The following is a 25781-nucleotide window of genomic DNA, read 5'->3' as shown; positions in this document are numbered from 1 at the left end:
TTGGTGCCTATGGCTTAGTACTACAATACCAAAGGAATATAATGATGGGATGTGAAAGAATAAAGGGTCCCTCATACTTTTCATGAGCAAATGAAGGTTGGCCCAAAGCAACCACTAGGTCAGTGGGGTAGTGATTGGAGGATGACATCTCTCAGATTAAAACAATCCCTGAAGCAACATTAGTTAAGGATGTATTGATATTCCATTCAATGTTTAAAAGTCTCAGATGGAACTCATCTGAATTTCATGAATTCAGCAGTCATGTGATTCTTTTAACACTATGTATTTTAGCCATGAGCAGGTAGTGTTGTTTAAGATCTCGGATCTCGGATCTTAGATTTGCCAGTGGCTATCACTAAGCCTGTATCCACCTAGGTGGAGTGACAAGAGACCTATAGAGCTCTTCATTTGCCAAGAAAGAGAAAACACAGAGTGCCCATGGCAGTTCTAGCACAAGTAACATCCATATCTTTGGTAATTGCCCTTCCAAAGAAACAGAAAACAGAGGCTGGATCATTACCATAGTCCTGAGGTTCCTAAGAAATCTAACTGACTGGGAAAGATGTAAAATATTCAATCAATACCAAATCACTCCACGGGTAAATTAACCACCTTGTATTCACAAAAATATTTGGAACTACAATGACAAAAACTTGTTTGGGTAAGAAGGCATCACAGCTAATTTACTTTAACTTATACTGTATCTTCCTAAGCTCATTGAACTGATCCTCATCAGTGTCTAAGCAACTTGGTGCCTTTATAGGAATGAAAAATGTTTCTGGTCAAAGGCCTCAGCCCCCAGAAATTGCACAGTAATCTAGATCAAGCATCAGGAAGATGCTTGATCCATCATTTTTTCAATTTGATTCTTTTCATATACATTGCAATTCAGCTTAAGGAGACTCGATACCCAAGATGGTTTCTTTGGCTTATGTTCAGACATGTAATCTTGGCTAAAGCTACAGGGGATCCAAAAAATTTTCTAGATTTAGACTTCCAATTTTCAAACTGAGGCTTCATAACCGAAACGAGGACACACTGCAGATTCAATACTCTATTGGTACCATCCAACTAGACTTCAATCTCTAATCCAGAAGAGTATAATTTAAACCACATCTATAGTTCTAGCAAAATATTTGTTGGCAGTCTCCTTTATCAATGGCAATCCTGGGATCTCTTTCACTAAAAGGGTCACAAGTTCTAAAAGAGGTATGAATCAATAACTTGACTATTAGTGGCAACCAATGACACAAAGTGTTTACAAAGTCCTAAAGGGTAAAAGCAGTTAACTCCTGTACCTGAGCTGATTATTTGTTGCCTTGCCTTGATACGACTTGTTCAAGCCACTAATAAAACATTGAAAATGCCTAATGATGAAAAATCCGTGCTGGAAGGAGGTAGTGCATAAGAAAAAACGATGGGAAGTGCATGCACACAAAGTAAGCACATAATGCTGGTGCAATAGGAGTCAAATATTCTAATATGTACTTACCTGGCAATGTGGAGTTACAGCCAATTATATCAGTAAAGCAGCTGCAGGTAAAACAGGTACAGCCAAGTGGCTCACACACATTACAATAAGTCATAGCCATAAATCATGTATATGCATACATGATGTAGCATGCTGCATATGTACGTGATGATCAGTGGCCATGGCCAGACATCCATAGGAGAGATTCGTACAAGAGTATCTTGTAATTTGTGATGCCATTGCAATTAAGACAGGTATGTAAGTGGCTGTAGCCATGGCATACATGTTGAAAGCAATTAAGTCAAAGCAAGGCATCAAAAGTCAAGGTGCAAGACGGTTTTAACACATGCCTGAGAGGTGGCAAGTATAAATTACTTCTTGAAGTTCAAACACAGGAATGCCTAATGAGGGGACCAATACATGGAAGTTTATTCTATACTAGATACAAAGCAGTCACTGAACAACAAGGCATGAATATACTTATAATGAAGCATACAGAAAATATCCAATTAAATCAAACTATCAAAAATAAGCTAAGTGCTTCATGGTGCCTAACACTGCACAATTAAACAACTCATCACAAAAGAATGAAGTGCAGTGCAAGAAATTCAACTTTAATATCAGACTTTATACCTTCCACCAAAGGATTTACGCTCAAATGTAATAAATTTATTGTTATTTACCAGAACAAGAAAATACTTTGATTTAAATACAATGGTCAGCAGCAGCAACAAGGCTATTCAATGCTAGAACTTCCATCCAGTGCAGAAAAAAATCTCAAAACATTACAATTGAGAGATTACAGTACAATTATGGGAAATAGAAGAAACTATGCACAAACCATTATCAAGGCATAACTGAGAGTCCCACAAGGTGAATATAAATGAAATATGAATGGAAAATCATGAAGAAACAAAATCATCTAAGATTGAGAACATATGGTAGATAAAACAGCAGGTGCTACCTGCTTGGTACATACAGAAAAGGATCAATTACTTGAAACCACCACCTGAGGTTTGTGGCCCCAAATGCAAGCATGGACAGCTGCATAGATTCTTGTTTTGGAATATGTGTAAAATGAGCTGAGCTATGACTGCAGGATAGGCAAATATAAAACCCATGGGATTGCATTGAAAAATTTCAGTACATATCCTGAAATGATCCAACAACGATCTTAAAACTAGAAGAAAAGAAAAGTATCAATTAAAATATTTCATTAAAAAAATCAGAACACTCCAAGAAGCACCATAAAATGTTTAAAACAGAATAAAGAAATTAGGACTTCCTCCTGTAAGGAACTTTCCTTCAGCACACTTGCTTCCAAAAGAGAAGAAAAGGCAAAAACAGCTCACAACCAAGCATTTCATATTGAGGGCTACCTCTTGACAGCAGTGGATTTCAGCTCAGTTGTCTGGTTAAACTATATTACTTTAACAATATAATACCCTTTTGCAAATTTATATAAGTGCGGAAAACACAAGTGTCACACAATGTTGACCTTAGTTAATGAAATACACATACAGTGTTTATCTGCAGCTTCTCTCATTGCTGACAAACCTGAATGAATACTGACAACTTTTCTTACCATCACATTGAAATTACAAGTGATGTTGCAGCGAGGTGAATTTGAATGACAGGTGAGACCTGTGTAGTGTGTGGTGTTGACGCTGAAATTCTCTATAGGGTAATGGCAAGTGTCATCCCCTTCACTTTCTCTTAATGAAAGGGTTTGAATAAAGTCCATGGTGACCTGAAAACAGAGAAATAAAGTAGTATTAACTGAAGATATTCCTCATGAAAAAAGTGAGCACTTCTGTGGCTGATTTTCTATTATTTTTTTTATTATGATTACAGTAATGATTAAGCTGTCTAAACTAAATATTCTATATATGGAACAAGCCAATTTGAGCATTACCTGCTAAGCAAACTTCCACAGAAAAGAGACTCATACGCACAAACAAAAGAATCTACCACGAGAAGTTTCATAAAACATCAGTGAAAACTAGGTAAGACTAACAGGCAAGTACAGTAGTACGTACAGAGTTTTCAACTACGTACTATAAAAAAATGTCATCAACTATTATCCAACATAATCCCCAATACGATTTTGAAATGATTCGACAAGTAAATTATCTTAAAACTTGCCTCCTCCTCATCCTCCCTAAAAGGCTGGCAGCTTTTGGTTTTTGATTTGTGTTTGCAAAGAACAAATTCCTTATCTTGTTCAACTGTTGGTTCTCCTACACCTATTCCTGGTTCTTGTTGGGGCCAGTTGCACTCTTTTCGACAGCCTGACAAGCTGAAAGGAGAAAAATATGTAAAGATAAGTAAATGCCGCTTGGGAGTTAAAACACATTCTTCAAGATATGGCAGTGAAGGAACACTGCACTACATTCCAGTTTTATAAAGTCGCTTTGTTGGCTTTACAGGCTATTGGAAGTTTTTGTAACACTTGGCTCTTTTTCAGAGGGAGGGGAATTAATCTCATGCTTAACCCTCTAACAATTTATGGGAAAAGTTAATTTTGGTATAAAACGATTACTGATCAAATACAAAAAGGTTTGGGTTGAATAACACACCACGGAGAGAGATTTTATTTCTTCCTTAATTGTTTTTGGTCTAATAGCAAATACCTCTCGGTTACACTTAAAAATTGAATAAAAAATATTTTTTTTGTTAAGATTTGAAAGCCTAGACAGAGTCATTTGACATGAACTAAAAATGACTTCTTATTAAATGAAAACCTAACCAGCTTCTGAAAAACTGAAAGAGAAGTTACTCAAGAATAAGGAGAGCAAGTGTGGAGGTCAATGGAGACGGCAACCCATTATTCTTATCTCGGCCAGGACAAGGAAACAGAAATAACAGGGCAATGGGAAAGCAGCAGCACTGAATCTTGGTAGAATTAAGGCACCAAATGTTAAAAGCTCCTATTTCCGATGGCAAGAAATTGGGTATTAAAAAAAGCCACACTGAAGTAATTCCATCTCGTCTTCATATTGGTCACACTCCACTAATTCACCGATACTTAATGAATTGTCCACATGATCAAGTATGCAGAGAATGCAGGTCAACATTAACCATTAGACTAATCTCATGTGAAAATCCAAATTTAAACCAACAGCGAATAACATCCTTTAGAAAATAAATCAATAAGGAGAATTTTTACAAAATCCTCACTAAAACTGAGTTTTTGAAGACTAGTTTATTGGACAAAATATAAATTTATTGTTAAAGACAAACCCTCCAGCAAGGTCCAAGGCAGTTCAGTCATATGTCTCGGTGACCTGGTTAAACTACCACTACTCAAATAATAATAATAATAATAATAACTCTCACACTGCTTCAGGAACTACAAGGTAGTCTTGGCCATTTAGAGCAAAAGCTGAAGGTTCAAATATCACTTTATGGATTCAAATTCCATTTTGAAAGTTAGAATCCTACCAATCTTACCATTACTTATGAATTTCTGTGTAACAAAAACGATACAGAAAATGATCGAAGTTTGTATCGCTTCCTTCTGATGAGGTGGGGACTTCAATTTATGTCCCACGGATAATCAATTTTCTGCCTTCAACTATTTTCCATGATTTATATTTATATATGAAATGCGATATGTTGTCAGGGAAATGTGCCACTAAACAAACCGAGGCTTTATATGGGAACAACTGGCAGGTTTCGTGTTTTTTTTCTTCTGTTTATACAAACCTCGAAGCAAATAAAAATATCGAAAATGAACTCGAGAGATTAAAATCTAAGAAAAAAAGCCATTTCAACTGAAAATGAGGCATTTAGAAACACAAAAACCTCTAAGAAGATTGTAGTACAGAAAGCCGACCACTTACTTCAAGTGCCAAGAAACGTATTCGGGAAGATCGGAACAAGACTCCCCGCAGGCATTCACTGTGAGCCATGCCCTCTCAGGGGTGCACTTGACCACTGAGGGGAACTCGGTCACTTTCGAAGAGGGCACGAACAGCAGGGCTGTGTGGAGAATGGCACCTGTGATGAAAGAGAAGAAGGAAACTTGAGTTGTTTGCTGCTGCGTTACACGTTCTATACAAGCCTAACACTTACACATGCACTGTGAATACATTCTACGTACAGTAAAGCCTATATGAATAACAATAATAATAACCCCCGTAGGGAGGTAGTGCGGTCAGTGCACCTCATATCGTGTACTTAGACATTACCTAAGGTTCTCTGCAGCGTCCCCTAGGCCTCTAGCTGCAACCCCTTTCATTTCTTTTACTGTACCTCCGGTCATATTCTTGTTCTTCCATCTGACTCCCACCCTCTCCTAACAGTTGTTTCAGAGTGCAACTGCGAGGTTCTCTTCCTATTACAACGTTCAACTTTTACTCTCAATTGTCCTTTTAGCGCTGAATGACCTCCGAGGTCCCTTTCCATTGGACTAAATTTCATATGCCATTCCATTCCCATAAGAATCACACCAAAAAAAAAACGTTACAAAACCTTGGCCGTTAAACCTGAAGTTCTATAAAAACATATTTGCGTCAAGACTTCGACAAAATTAACAGAAAGAAGTCAAGATTCGAATCTGTATGCAAGGTACTGCATTGCACCTTAGGTCTTTAAGGTTCTTTGTTAAAATACTCCCTACAATATCTGAGGCTCCTGTGCTCAATTGCCGGTAGTATACAGTAATACATTATTTATTTATTTGTTCGTTCGTTAAGATGCCACAAAATCACAGCTATATGAAACTTGACTTTGTTAAGTCACCGATGCTAAAAGACTCCAGACACCTTACACATCTTTAAAAAAAAAAAATTACCGTAACTTCCACGTTGTTCTTTTCCCCTTCAGTAACAGGTATCTCTCACTCCTTACATAAGCCAACAGCTGCTGACGATAGATATTAAATGTGTAGACAATCGTGGTCCATAAACGTGATTCGACTACGCAGATGGATAACGCCATTATGTAATTTTTTTTATTTAATTTTTTGCTTAAATGTTGGGACACACTGGAATATTTTGTCACAACGCAACCCATTTCCGAGAGAACAAGTCGGATAAATGCAACTTCCATTTCGACCAGATAAGGGAAATCGTTGTTAAGACTATTTCGACATGATTACTTCATAACGAGGCGAAGCGCATCTGCTATGTATTTCCTACGCTTATGTAAATGGATAACCACCCCCCCCTCTTTTTTTATCAAAGGTTCAGTGGGCAAACAACCATGGTGAAAAGGGTTTCATTTTTCGAAAAGAATACGCGAAAGAGAAAGCAATGATAAGTGAATAACACATAAATAATAAATATGTACATCATTAAACATACATACATATATGTATCTAACAAGTGAATAGATTTAAATACCACATGTGTATTCTCCCTTCGTACTTTTTATTTTATTGCGTCAACACTACATGATTTTCTTGGTACTGCAATTCAACTACATTCAACAAGTTGCTGCATCTTCCCAGAAACCGACAATTTCCTAATACTTCGATAATAACGTACAGAGGGATTCCTTGAACGTCCTTCCCGGTTAACGAAAACTACATGTAATACTTGAGAGAGCAAGGATAGTAAAGTTTTTTTTTTTCTGCAATACAACTCCTCGAATGTTGCATATCATTTGCACCACCATTCCTGCAATCGGACGAGAGGCTCTTGAGTAACTCTGACTGGCCACCTAAAAAAAAATCATCTGACTCGTTCATCGTCTACAACTCACTAGTAAAATGCCGCTTCATGCGGTAGATGTTTAAGGAAGATCAAAGTGTGTCGGAACTACTAGCTTAGTTGGAAGTTTTTGACAAATCAACTCCAATATAATTTTCCGACAAAACTTTTGCAACTGGGATAACGTTCGAAAAACATTTGACAGCTGTAAATATATTAGAAAAAAATACCTACCTTGAAATCGCAAAAGTTGGGAAGACGTTTTTAAAGAATATTCCACATTTGGAAACTCATTTTAGACATTCTACGGCTGGGAATAAGTTTCAAACTAAACTAGCGAAGAAAAGTTCTATAATATTCCTATAGCAAGGAAGACATTTGAACAAAATCCCTAAAACAGGGATGACATCTTAATAAATCCCTACAACCATGAATACATTTTAACAAAATCCCTATGACAGTGAAGACATTTTAACAAAATTCCTTCACTAAGAAAGACATTTTAACAAAATTCCTACAACCATGAACACATTTTAATTAACAAAATCCCAACAAAAGGAAAGACATTTTAACAAAATACCCAAAGCAAGGAAGACATTTTAACGAAATTCCTACAACAGGGAAGACATTTTAACGAAATTCCTACAACGGAGAAGACATTTTAACGAAATTCCTACAACGGAGAAGACATTTTAACGAAATTCCTACAACAGGGAAGACATTTTAACGAAATCCCTAAAACCGGGAAGACATTTTAACGAAATTCCTGCAACAGGGAAGACATTTTAAAAAAAGTCCTACAACGGTGAATAATTTTAACAAAATCCCTACAAAGGGAAGACATTTTATAACGAAATTCTACAACGGGGAAGACATTTTAACGAAATTCCTACAACAGGGAAGACATTTTAACGAAATCCCTAAAACCGGGAAGACATTTTAACGAAATTCCTACAACAGGGAAGACATTTTAACAAAATCCCTAAAACCGGGAAGACATTTTAACAAAATCCCTACAACGGGGAAGACATTTTAACGAAATTCCACACCGGGGAAGACAGTTTAACGAAAAAAAATTCCTACACGGGAAGACATTTTAACGAAATTCCTACAACGGGGAAGACATTTTAACAAAATCCCTACAACGGGGAAGACATTTTAACGAAATTCCTACAACGGGGAAGACATTTTAACAAAATCCCTACAACGGGGAAGACATTTTAACGAAATTCCTACAAAAGGGAATATATTCTAACAAAATTCTTATTACAACGGGGGGGGGGGGGCGGGTGGGGGAGGGGGGGGGGGGGAGGGGGGGGGGGGGGGAAGGAGGGATGAGGGGAGGAGGGGGGGGAAAGGGGGGGGGGAACATTTTTCAAGATTTTAGAAAAAGGAACGAAAAAACGAAGAGAGAAAACAAAAAGAAAGCAAAGACCAAATTCTAAAATGGCAAAAAGTTATATTTACCAAAATTCGAGAATCATTCTACGACTGAGAAAACGTTTTGGACAGATATTCAACAAATGAAACGACGGCAGCAAACATTTGACAATTGGGAAGAGGTTTTCAATATTCTTTCGGTGTTCTCGGAGAGAAAAAAAAATCCTGTTCTATTCTCAGAGGTACCTATTGCTTAAGGCGATGTATGTATAACCTTTCCTAACACATTTTACAACAGCTGTCGTGAGTGTGTATCTACGCAAGTAATTCAAGGAAGCGATTATCTAGTTTTGGCAGCAATTCACTTGACGATTATGCAAGTGAATTCCTAATTCCTAAATCACAATGAAGCAGTGTTTTATCCTCGAGGATCGTTTGATATCCTCGAGAATAGAAACAAGACGTTTTCGTAAGAATTACACAGTATTTTTTTCCCTGTGATATCTGCCCCAAACTGGCTTGGTATTACCTTCGTATTCATGTTTGTAGTTTGTCATCATTTAATTGTTACTTTCATCAGTATTGCACCATCGCTATCTCCTCTTTGATCAGGGCTCTCTTTTTTTACACAGAGGCGTCTTAGACTGTGAAGGAGGTTCCCTTACGGATATGTGAGCGTGTTAAACAGCTAAGACTTCACATTAATAGGGATAATTGAGAAGAGAGAGAGAGAGAGAGAGAGAGAGAGAGAGAGAGAGAGAGAGAGAGAGAGAGAGAGAGAGAGAATTTCTATTATTGGATTTCCTTTCTTCCGTCGCCCCAAACGAGAGGTATGCAATTCCAATACTGTATTGTATTCGGCAGGATTTTTGTTTTTCTTTCGTACATGGATAATAAATATATGGTTCTTTAAATTGTGCCTTTCTTCGTTTGCTCTGGTGCTCTTGACTCATTTTTTTGTGTGGCACCTGGTGATCGCTGTGAAATTCGACAAGAATCCTGGAAACCCTTAGGTGGATTTCGAATGGTGGGACACGTCCTCTGTCCGCAGTCGTTTTCTTCTTCACTTTCATTACTGACTGACGAATTCTTCATTTCTTTGTCTATGAATTCTTTCCATTTTCGTCTAACAGTCTCTCTAACTATTTATTCCATTAGAGTATCGATCTTCCAATCACTTATTCATTTATCTATTTACGATGTAACTGATTTTCATGTAAACCAATAGCAACTTTACGCCCTGGTGGTTTAATTAAAATTAAGCATCATATGAAGGGGGGGATTATAAAGGGATTATATACATTATATGGATTAACATTAAGATGAATTCATTTAAAGTGTCCTAGAATTGAACTGAATATATTCACAGTAAAAGATTTGGGAGGTGTAACAGGAGGAAAACCTCGCGGTTGCACTATGAATCGACTGTTAGGAGAGGGTAGAAAGTAAGATGGAAGAAAGAGAATATGAAAGGAGGTACAGTAAAAGAAACGAGAGGGGTTGCAGCTATGGGCCGAAGCCACGCTGCAAAGAACCTTAACGTCCTTGAAACTCTCTTGCAAGTTGCAACGGCTGGAATTTCCCTGCTTGCCCAGCGACTCGCATGCCCACGAGGGCCACCTGGAGAGCAAAGTGGGTGTGTATTGCCTCTGAACAGGATCAATAAGCAATTTCCTTCAGGAATCAACCCACCATCTCACTGGACCACTGAGCAACGAGAGGCTGGATGAGGTGTTCAACTGGATACTAAAAAGACCATCTTTCTTCCTCAATTTCCCATCGCGTCCATCATTATTTAGTGACGGATGGTTCGCATTTATATAACTTGAACAGCTGTTCCACTCCAGCATTTGGTGAATTCATTCAGTATGTGACCGTGATCAACTTTCCCAAATATATCTCATTTAATGAATCTCAAGGATTTCACATTTATCAGCATTTAGTCGGTGGGATTCACAAACATTCGAAACGTCTTGTAATCATCTACATTCAAACTCCCGTTGCAGCCATCATAACGCTCTCAATTCTTAGGATATTTTCCACTTGATCAAATTTGCTCATTATTCCTTTAGGGTTTAGAGCATCTTTAACCATTATAAAATGCTATACTCTTCGACATCTGTAACCATTACAAAATGCTTTACTCTTCGACATCTTTAACCATTATAAAATGCTTTACTCTTCGACATCTTTAACCATTATAAAATGCTTTACTCTTCGACATCTTTAACCATTATAAAATGCTTTACTCTTCGACATCTTTAACCATTATAAAATGCTTTACTCTTCGACATCTTTAACCATTATAAAATGCTTTACTCTTCGACATCTTTAACTATTATAAAATGCTTTACTCTTCGACATCTTTAACTATATTAAAATGCTTTACTCTTCGACATCTTTAACTATTATAAAATGCTTTACTCTTCGATCTTTCGACCATCTTTAACTATATTAAAATGCTTTACTCTTCGACATCTTTAACTATTATAAAATGCTTTACTCTTCGACTTCTTTAACTATTATAAAATGCTTTACTCTTCGACATCTGTAACCATTATAAAATGCTTTACTCTTCGACATCTTTAACCATTATAAAATGCTCTACTCTTCGACATCTTTAACTATTATAAAATTCTTTACTCTTCGACATCTGTAACCATTATAAAATGCTTTACTCTTCGACATCTTTAACCATTATAAAATGCTTTACTCTTCGACATCTTTAACTATTATAAAATGCTTTACTCTTCGACATCTGTAACCATTACAAAATGCTTTACTCTTCGACATCTTTAACTATTATAAAATGCTTTACTCTTCGACATGTTTAACTATTATAAAATGCTTTACTCTTCGACATCTTTAACTATTATAAAATGCTTTACTCTTCGACTTCTTTAACTATTATAAAATGCTTTACTCTTCGACATCTTTAACCATTATAAAATGCTTTACTCTTCGACATCTGTAACCATTACAAAATGCATCTTACGATTCGACATCTAACCATATACAAATGCTTTACTCTTCGACATCTTTAACTATTATAAAATTCTTTACTCTTCGACATCTGTAACCATTATAAAATGCTTTACTCTTCGACATCTTTAACCATTATAAAATGCTTTACTCTTCGACATCTTTAACTATTATAAAATGCTTTACTCTTCGACATCTTTAACTATTATAAAATGCTTTACTCTTCGACTTCTTTAACTATTATAAAATGCTTTACTCTTCGACATCTTTAACTATTATAAAATGCTTTACTCTTCGACCTCTTTAAACTATTATAAACTGTAATCTTCGACATGTTTAACTATATAAAATGCTTTACTCTTCGACACGTTCTTTAACTATTATAAAATGCTTTACTCTTCGACATCTTTAACTATTATAAAATGCTTTACTCTTCGACTTCTTTAACTATTATAAAAATGTTTTAACTTTCGACAATCTTTAACTATTAGAAAATGCTTTATCTTCGACAATCTTTAACATTATAAAATGCCTTTACTTCTTGCGACATGGTTTAAACTATTATAAAATGCTTTACTCCTTGACATCAACAAACTATTCTCTATGAATTTTCCAGTTTGAAATTCTTTAAAAGACAAAACTCACTCCTACCACGTAAAATAACAGTTGAGACAACTCCTTATAATGAAATATTTTTCATATATATATATATATATATATATATATATATATATATATATATATATATATATATATATATATATAATTATCACGGAGGCCTGGCAAAGAGGCAATCTAATTTTGGGTGTTTCCCCTGATCACGTCCGCGTCCAATTTACCTGTCAGCAGTTCGGGTTGTACTGTGGCCAATGATTTTCCGTCGTCTAAGGGGAAAAAACATGCTCTGATTTCAGCGAGAGAGAGAGAGAGAGAGAGAGAGAGAGAGAGAGAGAGAGAGAGAGAGAGAGAGAGAGAGAGAGAGAGAGAGAGAGTTTGCAAGTTGGGATATCTGGCGTATAAGAGAGTATGCGGCAGCTCAATCAAAAGAGAGAACTATTTCTACTCTTGTTTGTTCCATGCTTTCATAAGGATACGCTCTCTCTCTCTCTCTCTCTCTCTCTCTCTCTCTCTCTCTCTCTCTCTCTCTCTCAGGTGTTCCTATATCCGTCCTCTTCGACACGGCTTGCGTGTAAGACTAAATCATTTTCATGCCGTCCTAAAAAAGGAACGCCCCTCCCGGCAGCCACATGAAGACAGGCACTCTCCATTAAAAAGCGCAAGGAATACGCATGAATCTCTCTCTCTCTCTCTCTCTCTCTCTCTCTCTCTCTCTCTCTCTCATAAAAGTCAAGCATTGCTAGCTCCAGAGGATTCCTGGACATAAATATATGACAGAAAAACGGTAAGAGAACAAGACAATGAAAGAACGAGAACGAGAACGATAGAGAGAGAGAGAGAGAGAGAGAGAGAGAGAGAGAGAGAGAGAGAGAGAGAGAGAGAGAGAGAGAGAGAGAGAGAGAGAGGAACACGATGCAAAATGAAAGGCCCAGATAAGGCCTTCCTTCACAAGCACAAGGTCAAGTCAAACCCGACCTCCTATACCCTGTAGGAGCTACCAAGGGGTATTTGCGAGGGACGTTTGTTGCCCAGATGCATTGTTTCCGTTCTCCCTGGTCTCTTTCTGCTGTACCTAGCTGTCCAGCTTCTCGGACTCTGTCTCGCCCTAATCTCTTCATCCTTTAAGGAGTGAGCACATCCCTTGTAGCAAAATGTAAATTTAAACTCCATTGTATGGAAATATACGTGAGGGAACGGAATCCCTTGAAAAGTGATTTGATTAGATCGCCTGACTGTAGACTGGAAGTAACTACACACACAATATATATATAATACACACACACACACATATGTATATATATATATATATATATATATATATATATATATATATATATATATATATATATATATATATATGAGTCATATCACATTACCGTGATCCATATACATACATCGAACTATAAATGTCCTTTAATATCTAATTCCCTCTACCTCGGAATTAATATATTTTCATATATGTTAACTGAAAGGGAATTTTTTAGTCGATAAGAAATTTGTCGGCTCACGGACGCGAATCATTGAACCCAACAAATTCAAGACGCACAGTGAAGCCTATTACTTTATTTTCCAAGCACTGACACTGTTGTTCATGTACGAAGCCTATAAATGTCCGCACGGAAACGTACTCTTTTTGGTTATTGCTCTGGTAAACTGTGTTACAAGGAAGTCCCAATCGATCGTCTATTGAATCCATACAGTTTGCTACAATGCTCAACGAAGACAGGAAGACCTGTCATCACAAAGCGCAATGTCAACTTAATCACACGAGGGACACTGATCATATTATGAAACGAGTGTGAGACCAAGGAAGGCCTTGTAATTTGCCACCACAAGTCAAACTGAGAAAAGAATCTTATCAAGGAGCCACTGGAAATCCGACTGCATGGACGATTTAACTCTAAACTAGTGCTTCAACAGATCCGGCCCCCGAGGGGGCAGCCCAGGGGAGAGATATCGAGGATTCCTAACCATCAAAGGGCAAGGAAGTGAATCCTGCCCGATTCGGTAGGTCACACCTGTATGTGCGACATCATATTCTAGTCACCTCCATTTTCTCTGCATTTGCTAGCGATTAGGGTCGAAAAAGTCTCTTCCTAAATGTATGTTTTTGTGTTAGTTTTGCACACTGTTTGATTACAGTAAAATACAGCCAGACACACACACACATATATAAATACATACATATACGTGTGTACATGTACACACAGTTACGATTACACTCTTAATTTAGCACATGCCGCATATTCCTCTCAAAACTCGAGTCTCCTCAAGTCTGTAAGCGTGAATATTTTCTTACTGAAACTCAACAGCGGTAGGTGATATTCGCATACGTACTGGGATAAGCAGACAAATGACAACTCAAACAACAGCAAAATAGCCGGAAAAAGCTCTTTTCGATTATACGACCGTGTTCATAATTCTATCAAGACCCTCTCCAGTGAAAGCTTGGTTCCAAGCAGAACCAATTTAGCAAAGCCTACAGTAACACTTGTGTGATTGATGTGAATTAACTCACTCACTGAGAGAGAGCCATCTGGCGTCAATTAATCAAGGCCATTAAGGCAACGTTAAAAGTATCCGTAATTCAAGTAAAATGATTTAATCATTTATTGATCGTCCTCAGGCTGTTCGTAAAGATAAGAAAATCATGTTTCAAGGTACAGAATCTACGTGACCGAATGGAGACGATATCTCAAAGGAATAATTGATAATTGACTTGATAATATCAGTCAAGAAATGAATTGAAATCTTAGGTAGTTCGACAAAATAATTCTATTACCCGTTCAAGAAACTAATAACATACATATGTATCTCTTCCTTTTCATGACTTTAAGAAACTACTTATCTGCATACATACAACTTCCTTTTTACGATATGAACATACGATACTACAGGTGTATGCGCAAAGGGCGCGATTTATTTTTAACCTTACTCAAACCTCAAAATTATTTCTCTTCGTCACAATTCCTCCACTTCAACAAAGTCAACCGTAAGAATGGACATTCTGTGAAGCTCTGGAAGAATGATCCGTTGTTTCAGTGAAACCTACAGCGACTAACTAACGGCGCCTCCAGCCGAAGGTGTTGCAGAACTTTCATAGGTTCTTCAGATCTCGTTGGGATGACGAAGACGGACAAATTCTAACGAGAATGGCAAAAATCCCAACCCCACAGTCTTTTCAATATTCTGAATAATCTGAATTATTGAAAAAATATTTTCGAAGCCATTACATGTCATTGTTTAAGTATAGAACATTTTACATGATTTTATATCATATTTCATAAAACTTTCATTATAAATTCTTAACCACATTTTCAAGATAACAACCCCTCTTGGTCATCTGCTCTATACGAAGTATTTATGGTCCTCGGCTCCATGAAAGGACTTCCTCCGAGGTTTCCCCGGGGAGTGCGGTGGGCAAAGAACATGGTTTGGCTAAGAGTCCTATCCTGAGGGTCATATTTCGGTCGAAGGGCATTCCCGACGGGATTTAGGAGGGGAGGGGGAGGGGAGGGGTTGGGGTTACCTTAAGCCATACTTCGTCCAAGCGATAATTAAAGATTAATATTCATAAATATCACAAGAAAAAGTGATGCTTAAGAACAAGTCCAAGGGGCCAACTGCTTGAGCACACAAAGGACTCGGTGGTCAGGTTAAAAGATGGTAGAACAGCGGTAAAATGGAAAGACTTCATACATTCATGCCGAGGAATTTTCTTCCTCTGTGCTCCCAGAATTTCAACGTGCCTCGTTTAAAAGACAAGAAGAAGAAGAAGACGACGACTTCATCAGTACAGTGGACGAGGTTGCAGTGGGGAACCATGCTAATCTCGACCGACGCCATGTTGGTGAGCACTGTCAAACTTAGCCACTTCACTACTTAGAAACAGAACTGGGCGTAAGTCTATCCATAACTACCTCCAAGTACCTGAGTTTCTTTTTTCTTTTTTTTAAGAAACCCTATCACACTCAGTTTTCTAAGCATAAAATAAAAGTAAAATTATTATTTATTTTATTTAAGGAAGCCCTATATCACTCAGTTTTCTAAGCATAAAATAAAATTAAAATTACTGCGCGCGCGCTTTTTTTTTTTTTTTTTCGTTTTTTTTGATACCCAACCCAAGTGTAGGGCGTCTTCAGCAGAGAAAGCATCGAGCGAGGTACTCACTTAGCACCATGCAGATGACGGTGATTAACCTGTAGTGGCCGATGCGGTCGGCCAACATGCCCACCAGCGGCGGGCCCACCAGGGACGTCAGGGGCAGGATGGAATTGATCCACGTGATCTTCTTGATGTCCAAGCCGATGGACATCATGTGCACCGTCAGGAAGGGCATGAGGCACCCGAATGCTGCCGAATAAACGGGTGGTGCGTGAGTCGGGATATAACATAATGCTCATATGTAAAGAAATATAGACGGAATTATAAGGACACTATTTAATGGGCAAATGGAAACTGCAAACGGAAAACAATGAGAGAACCAAATCGGCAAAAAAATGCAGCTAAAGAAATTATAAATACATTGATAAATCAGCAATACAAACAATGACAATATGTGTTCATAAATCAGCACATGGAAACTGCAAAATTGAAGGCAAGCATACTATTCATTAACACATGAACGTTATGAATGACAATACAAAAATGTTACTAAACTAAAGAATAAACAGTGGTTTGGCAACTGTTCACTGTAAACGGAACTGCTGTCCAAATACAAGGTGGTGTACCATAGGGAACTGTATACTGTTTATGTGCAGGCATGAAAACGGAAGCTGGTTAGTAGAATTAAGTTTCACTTTAAAAAGTAGATATACATGACGATGAAAAAAACGTACAGCTGCGCAAACTTCATTCTTTCCGTGTGTGTGTGTGTGTGTGTGTGTGTGTGTGTGTGTGTGTGTGTGTGTGTGTGTGAGTGAGAGAGAGAGAGAGAGAGAGAGATAGAGAGAGAGAGAGAGCGAGAGAGACGAGATGGGAGAGGAGAGAGAGAGAGAGAGAGAGAGATTAGATCCAGTAGCCTCATATGAACCCGACGTACATAAAAATTACATGAGCTTGCAAGCAGCCACACATAATGAATTAAATATGAGCTAACAATCTCAAAAATAAACCACTGACCAGAGATTATCAACAAACATACATAAATTCATCTGATTGATGGAAGTCCCCAAAATAAAGATGGGCAATTGAAATGTGGCGTAAAGGGACCGCAGAGTTCTCAATGCCACGACTTTTTGTTCCGCATCCGCCGTCACAGTTCCGGAATGCAAGACGTCCAGAATGTAAACAATAGTTTTGACAGTCACAGTGGTTATAACTGTCACTGACACAAACATGAAATTTAATAATGAATCTATGAAGTTAAAAATACTGAGCGGAACTTATGTATCACACTCTGAAGAAGCAGTGGCACGTCATTTTTGGGGTCGGATTTCATACGTTGGTCTTCCTTCTCATACCAAGAGATGAGGACATAAATAGATAAAAGAAAACGTATAAAAAACATTATCTGCGTGTTCAATGTGTTCAATGGTATGTTGTAAGCCAGTACAGGTTAACACCCAAAGTTTGTTAGTTGTAACAATGAAAATATGAAAGAAACTTGTCGCATAAAACCACTTATGAAGAAATAACGTAGAAAAAACGACTTACCTCCATAAAAAGTGAAGAGAAGGATCTTCAGGAGAATGAGATTCTGGTTAATGAACGCCATCTTGGAAAGAGACAGGGGCCTTCTAGGTCTGAGTTCCTTCCTCTTAAATCAGTAACTCTCTATAAAGTCTATATATATATATATGTATATTTATAATTATATATAATATCTATAATTATCGTCTGCTGGGAATGTCGAGGGAGCTCAATTGGGCTACGTCTTCAGCTACTTTTAAAATATTCAATTTATATAAAAATACTATAAAAATAGACTGTGTTAAGAAACGAAATTCAGGCTGCTGGTATGGACGCAGTATATTACCGCCTTCCGGTGGTCTAAATGCGTTCGTTCCGAGCTTTGTAAAAGAAAATATTCCCTTTCCTAGAGGCAGGGTTTTGCTGACAGATACGGCTACTTCTCAAGAGTCTAAGACTTTCCTAATCTATGAATCGCGCTCAATTTCGTTAAGGCAAACTTTCATAGGCGGATAAAGTTCGAGGTGCCAACTGATAAGTATCGCAAATTTTAATCATTCTCATAAAAGATGAGTTAACTAATACTTTGACAAAGCGTACACCTTTATTTGTCAGATGGATGAACCATTACAAAAACAAACTAACTGACATACAAAAATCATGAACAGTACACTAAAGATGCCTCAAATGCAGAATCTCTCTCGGAAGGAGACCAAAGGTAGCAGCATTTGAAGAGAGTAAAACGTCGTGGCCACAAATGCGATTGCTCTACGGACACCCAAGTCTCAATCTCTCAGTCGAAATTCCAACTTCAGAAAGGTCGAGTCAGGTCAAACTAAGTCAGGAGGGATGAGATACACAACGAAGCAGATCAGGTCAGAAGCGTGGCAGGCCGAAGATTCAAATGAAAAGGCCGCACGGGGGCCATGAGGGGTCAGACGCGGTGAAGTGGTCAAAATAAAAAAATAAAAAAAAAAGAGGCTAGGAAAGCGTTACTGCAGAGGAGACCGCGGCCCCTCTCATCTCTCTCTCCTGCTGCCGCTCAGTTGGCGCTTCTCCTTGTGGACTTCATATCTGCGAAGGGAAGAGAAAACATCAAGTTACTATAACGCAGATGCAGCAGCATTCAATACATCATTTTGAATTCCTATTTTACTGACAAGACTCCCAACTCACAACTCACGAGCAGGGCGTTTTAGGCCCAATTCCCGAGCAAGCATGAAAGGTTGAAGCGTTTTCTGCTCGATCCCACTGAGCCACTGTTGGTTGACCTAAGCAGTGATAAATGAAACTGGAACATAGCCGACTGTATTGGGTTGGAAACTTACCCTTTAAAGGCCTACACGACTCGACCCAAGCCTATAACTACATTAACAGCATGGTTCACCATCCAGCGCTCATGCTAATTAAAAACTTCTTATCCAGTTTTAACTTGAACACACAAAAAAAGGTTTGACTATAAAACCGCGAACACATTTGGTGTAGATAAATGAAAAGCGATGCGAACATTGCATAATGAGCCAATCAGCTACTTTAGTTATGGGCTAGGGGGCGTCGCTTCACTGATTAGGCCTCCAAAGGGTAAGGCGACCATAGTAACTTCATTCCAATTACTTGCACTGAACCGAAATGCTTAAATCTGGAGCCACCCGCGAGAGAAAAATGGAGTCCTATGAATAAATATGTAAACATGTTTCAAGCATATAGTTCTTGCCCTTTTTTGACATGATGGCGCCAGGTGTTAGACTACAGGTCTACGAAAATTCTGTTTTAAACGTGAGGCTGCTGGCCCTACTTGACAGTGAGGACAGTTAGTCCTAGAAAGTTCGTAACCTCTTTTTTTTTTTTTTTTTTTTTTTTTAATAAATATCTTTTTTTAATAAATATTTTTTTAATAAATATCATCCAATTTTAATGAGGGCCTGTTAGTAATTGTTTTCATGCACAGAGCAATTGTGAAAGTGATAAAAGTTGATATACACACACAATGTAGTACTGGAATCTACTGGCTTACAGGCCCCATGTACAAAAACAAAAAGTAGACTTTGCGCACAACCTGTAATATATATATATATATATATATATATATATATATATATTATATATATATATATATAGTATATATATATACAGATATAGGTTCTATGCAAAGCCTATTTCTTTTTCATGGGGCCTGTAAACCAGTAGACTCCAGTACAGCAAGGTGGTGACCCATTCTGACCAGATCAAATGCTGCTAAACTCATTCTCTCTCTCTCTCTCTCTCTCTCTCTCTCTCTCTCTCTCTCTCTCTATATATATATATATATATATATATATATATATATATATATATAGTATATATAAATCCCTGTGCCATTCTGAGCAATTAATACTTGTAATGGTACTGGGACTTTATGGACACCTTGTATATACATATACATACACATACATAACAATCCAAAATGCATACAAAATATGCATATTAATAAACGCAACATAAAATGAACGGATATTAAAATGCTTATAGTAAACTAAACGACAACCTGATGAGGCGCAAACATGATCAAGACCAAAGTAAGTGAAATGGGAGTCAAAAACACAATGTTTCCGTTTACGAAGCTCCGATTCCTCCTTCCCCCCCTTATTCTGGGCCTTCTTGTTTCCTTCTATGTTCCTCATGACTTCAAACTCCTTCAAGCCTTCAAAAGTCGTCGTCGTCTTCTTGTTCTTGTTCTTCTTCTACTACTTCTTCTTCTTCTTCTTCTGCTTTATCCATTTCTCTATGGGGTCGTTGTTTCCAAGTCAACCGTCTGCATCTTCCCCTATCCAGTGCATCGTGATTTCTTAGATCTCCTTTATCCCAAATTTATTACAATTTCCCATTCCCGCCTTTCCAACAGATTATGCACCGTTTTCCTCAGACCCCCAAACGGCCACTCACGCAAACAAACGTGCGCTTGCTTGCATGTTCATGTTTTCGCGTGTTTGACTGCTTGTGTGAACCTCTGATGGCGGAATTACCCATACCTACTGGCAGAGAGAGAGAGAGAGAGAGAGAGAGAGAGAGAGAGAGAGAGAGAGAGAGACGTTCCAACAATGCTAACCTGATTCCATCGTTTGTTTTCACTGCACGCGCGCGCACTTGTGTGTGTGTGGAGAGAGAGAGAGAGAGAGAGAGGATGGCCTACATCAACTTGGAAATCATATGATAAAACTGAACTAGTTCTTACTAAGAGAGAGAGAGAGAGAGAGAAGAGAGAGAGAGAGAGAGAGAGAGAGAGAGAGAGGCCTCAGATGTTAAGTAGCCTATTACACACACTTGAGCAGGCCAGAATCTTATACCGGATCTAAGAGATGATTTCGTAAATAGCCTCTAACGAGAGTTGCTTGCTTGCTTGAAAGCAAATGGTGTTGGGTGAGGGGGAGGGGGAGGGGGGGAGGGTGGAGGATGGAAGGAGGCTTGAAGATGGAGGGAGGAAAGGGGAGGGTTCACATGGAGACATTAACTACGTTCTAAGGTCAAGGCTAAAGGGAGGTGCCAATATACAAGGGAGCTACTACTACTACTACTACTACTACTGCTAATATAATAATATAAATAATAATAATCATCATCATCATCATCACAGCAGCAAAAAAATTAGCACAATATCAATAAAGCTTAACTGCCGAGGAAAATCATTCTTAGATTGTGTGTGTAAAAACTATGTATAAAAAGACAGAGAGAGAGAGAGAGAGAGATTCATTAATCTGACCACACATTCCATCGCGAATAAAAGGAGAGGTTGGGTAATGTCCAGTAATGCTTGTCACAACTGCGCCTAACAACAGGTACTCAATGGAAAATAAACCTTCGTGTTTCCATGGTTTTTTTTTTTTTCAGTTCATTTTCCATCTTTCTGTTACTAAAGTTTTTATTTTTTTTATTTTCATATGATTTCTTTTCAGTTCTCACAATGTTTGTCGGTTTCCATGTTCTTTATCTATTTATTTATTTATTTATTTTACTATTGTCCCACTGACCTCACCACTCCCTTAAATTTATTTTCTTATCTAAATTCTTCGGCATTATTTTCCTCTTCTTATTTGTTTTATTTTGCTCGTTTTTTCTTTCTGCCGTTTTGCCAAGTTCTTCAACATCACCCCTTTCCTCGTTTCCAAGGTCTTTACTCTGCCGAATTTTTCTCTGTTTTCGTCTAGTTGCAAAGATCTCTCTCTCTCTCTTTCTAAGTTTATGCCTCTCTCTCTCTCTCTCTCTCTCTCTCTCTCTCTCTCTCTCTCTCTCTCTCTCTCGTAGTAGCCATCTTGCTTGGTGAGACGTTCCCGCGTGAAATCAGATTAATCAACAGATATCACAAGTTTAACATACGACTGGAATTTGAGAAATATCTAGAAGTGTTCGTGAACTATCGGTGATAAGATTAGTGTGAAAATAGTAGGATAAAGCGTCTTCTAAGTTAGTTTATCAAGTGTAATACTGTAAATCAGAACAAGATGGCAGTAAGTTCCAACTGCGGGAAGAGATGGCGTAATTTAGCGTGTTTAGCAGATTCGCAATACGATGAGGTAGCAGGAAGGGAACTGGCATTTCTCATCTATGAAATCAGCAACAGTCCTAACCAAAAAGATACAAAAGCATTCATAGATATATTAGAAGGATATAATCCTTCAAACTGGAACAAATCTAATGAAAACATCTTGAAAATAATTGAAGAAGTTCCAAATAAAATCCAAGTGGTCAAGAGACTCATAAAGAAAATATACATAAACCAACATATTCCGACAAAGAAAATGAATAAGGTGAATCTTGTGAATATCCTAATTGACGCATTAGGAAAAAGAATGCCAAAAGCATGCAAAACTGTGTAAGGTTTGGTATAGCATAGTCAATCCACAAAACCTAATCAGAAAATGTGCTGCATGCAACATTCCGACCCATCCAGTGTGCTGAGGTAATACAAGATATGAGAAAAGATACAAAAATTTTTTGTTCAACATGTCTATCATGGATAGACAATGTTATTAAATCAAGATTGAATGTACAAATAGTTGAGGATGAAGAAGAAGAGGAAGAGGAAGAAGAAGAAGAAGAAGAAGAAGAGGAAAACGGAAGAGAAGAATAAACAAAAATGAAATGACAGAAAAAAAATAAGGAAAACAAAGAACAAGATAAAAGTATGGATGCAGAGATACTCATTGATACTACATATGAGGCAATAAAGCAGCATACCTACGAAGAAATAAATTACGATATGGCAACAGAAAAGCAAATCCCGAAGAGGCTCTACCCAGATCTACACAATGACGGGAAAGAGGTAAAAAATAGACAAGAAAGACAAAATCTGCAACCTTTTGAAAAGAGGGAATTGCAGATTTGGAGAAAGATGTTACTACAAACATCCTAAGGTATGTCACAACTATGAAATATATGGTAAATGTGCATACCTAGATGGATATGGGGATGATTGCAGAGATCTGCATCCAAAAATATGCAAAAACCTAAAAGAAGGAAAAGGATGTAAGTTCGACAAAAAATGCAAATATATGCACCCTGTAGCCATGAATCATAATCAAATAAATAACCAACCAAGTAATAAAATCCAAAATAAGAAAGAAACAAATAAAGAGAGAAATCAAGAATATCAGGTAAAAGAGAAAAGCAAACCACCAATGAGATATGCAGAGATGTCAGCAAAAAATTTCAATGCATCAGCTCCAAAATTCTACTCAAGGGATAATAACTGTATTTATTATGCAAGAGGATATTGCAGAAACGGAGAAAATTGCAGATTCAGACACAAAATGAATAATTATGATGAAGGAAGATCAAATATTATGGAAAAGTTGGATTTTTTAATGTCAGAATTTCTGGAAATGAAAAAAAGAACAACATACCAGAACAGGAAAGAGACATGGGAAAATCCTTATTACTACCAATATTAAATGAAGGAGAAAACACGCAAACCATCATAGTGATGAATGCGCAGGGTTTAGTTACGAGTAACTCAAAAAGAAAAATAGAGTACTTAGAAGAACTAACCCAATTGAAAAGAAAATAGATATAATGAATATAAGTGAAACCTGGTATTCCCAAGAGACTGGGAATGATGATCAAATAAAAGGGTTCCAAACTTATAGATCAGATAGAAAAAATAGGAATCAAGGGGGAACCGCAATATATGGGAAAGACAAAAAACAAGGAAAAATATATGAGAAATATAGTAACTCAGAATGTGAACTAATAGCGGTAGAATTTGAATCTGAAAAATTAATGAACATAGTAATATATAGACCTCCTAATACTAAAGAGTTTGACTTAATAATTGAAAAATTGGATGATATATGTAGAAATCACAAGGACTGGACTATTCTCCTATCTGGTGACTTCAACTTTCCTTTCGCAGAATGGAAAGAACGAATAGAAGATTGTGGATGTACTTATACATATAAAAAAGAGAGTAATAGTAGTGCAGAAGATAAGAGGCAATTCGAAAAGCTATTAGATATGCTACTAGAATACAACATTCAACAAATAAATCACCAGCCAACAAGAAAGGAAAATACTTTAGACCTAGTATTTGTGAACGAGGTGAATTATGTTAAAGAAATAATAGTTTATAATGCGAGTATTTCAGACCATAATGTCATAGAATTAACAGTTCATTCCAAAGCAAGTGAAAACAGAGATAAGCAAGAAATGAAAAAGTGGGAAGGATATGGAAAATACAACTTCTACAGTAAAAATATAAAATGGTCAGAAATAAAAAATGAAGAATTAAACAAAGATTGGGATAACATTTTCGTAAGCGATGACATAAGGGTAAATACGGGGATATTATATAAAATATTAGAGAAAATAGTGGATAAATATATACCGAAGAAGAAAAGTAAACATCATTCATGCATACCAAGAGACAGAAGGATCTTGTTCCAGAAAATCAGAAAGTGGAAAAAAGGTCTTGCAAAAGAAAAAAATGCATGGAAAGTTATAGAACTAAAAAGTAAGATAGAAAATGCAGAACAAAAGATTATACAATCAAAAGAAAATGAAAAACGGGAATTGGAAGAAAAAACCCTATTAAATATCAAGCAAAACCCCAAACTATTATACTCATATGCGAAGAAGATGAATAAAAGAAGAATAGAAATAGGCCCTCTGAGAATTGAAGGGAGATTAACGAATGAAAAAAAGGAAATTTGCAACATACTAGCAGAACGATATAAGAGAGAATTCACCCCTAGAATAGATAATGAAGATAATGATATAGAAGTAAGGGACGAAAATAGTGAATATTTAGCAAACATAGAAATTAATGAAGCTGATATTGTGCAGGCAATTAATGAAATTAAAAATGGAGCTGCTGCAGGGCCTGATGGAATCCCTGCTATTTTGTTAAAGAAAGTAGTTCATTCTATCGCAAAGCCACTTGCAATATTATTAAGACAAAGTGTAGATACAGGCAAGATTTATGATGAGCACAAATTAGCATATATCACCCCTACTTTCAAAAGTGGATCAAGACTTGAGGCAAGTAATTATAGGCCTGTGAGTCTAACATCACATATTATGAAAGTGTATGAAAGGGTAATGAAGAAAAATATTATGAAACATTTAATAAAAAATAATTTGATTAATATAGGACAACACGGTTTCGTACCCGGAAAAAGTACACAAACCCAACTGTTAGTCCACCGTGAGAACATATTCAAAAATATGAAAAGCGGAAATGAAACAGATGTGGTTTATCTAGACTTTGCAAAAGCTTTTGACAAAGTAGACCATAATATATTAGCAAAGAAAATTAGAAAACACAATATCGTAGATAAAATAGGAAGATGGTTAAAAGAATTTTTACACAACAGAAAACAGATAGTTATTGCAAACGATGAGAAATCGGATGAAACCAAGGTAATATCCGGTGTGCCACAAGGTACGGTGTTAGCTGCAATACTGTTTGTTATTATGATTGAAGACATAGACAGTAATGTTAAGGATTCGGTAGCGAGTAGTTTCGCTGATGACACAAGAATAAGTAGAGAAATTACTTGTGATGAAGATAG

The 25781-nt window shown here is 37.1% G+C and overlaps 1 protein-coding gene across 2 annotated transcripts in view; it reads right to left on the bottom strand.

Annotated features, from left to right (window-relative positions):
- The window catches only part of LOC135215791 (major facilitator superfamily domain-containing protein 6-like), a 211976-nt gene that overhangs the window by 5507 nt on the left and 180688 nt on the right, over positions 1–25781 (bottom strand). For both annotated transcript variants that reach the window (XM_064250745.1, XM_064250750.1), the window contains 5 exons: positions 17764–18813; positions 16279–16461; positions 5317–5473; positions 3617–3770; positions 3057–3221 (listed from right to left, as the gene is read on the bottom strand). In XM_064250745.1, the coding sequence (XP_064106815.1) occupies positions 3057–3221; positions 3617–3770; positions 5317–5473; positions 16279–16461; positions 17764–17824 (720 nt within the window). In that variant the 5' untranslated portion in view covers positions 17825–18813. The remainder of the gene's footprint in view (positions 1–3056; positions 3222–3616; positions 3771–5316; positions 5474–16278; positions 16462–17763; positions 18814–25781) is intronic.

The sequence above is a fragment of the Macrobrachium nipponense genome, chromosome 19 (assembly GCF_015104395.2).
Source record: "Macrobrachium nipponense isolate FS-2020 chromosome 19, ASM1510439v2, whole genome shotgun sequence".
Lineage (NCBI taxonomy): Eukaryota > Metazoa > Arthropoda > Malacostraca > Decapoda > Palaemonidae > Macrobrachium > Macrobrachium nipponense.
The sequence above is the reverse complement of the archived record's forward strand: the minus strand, read 5'-3'. Positions and strand labels throughout refer to the sequence as shown.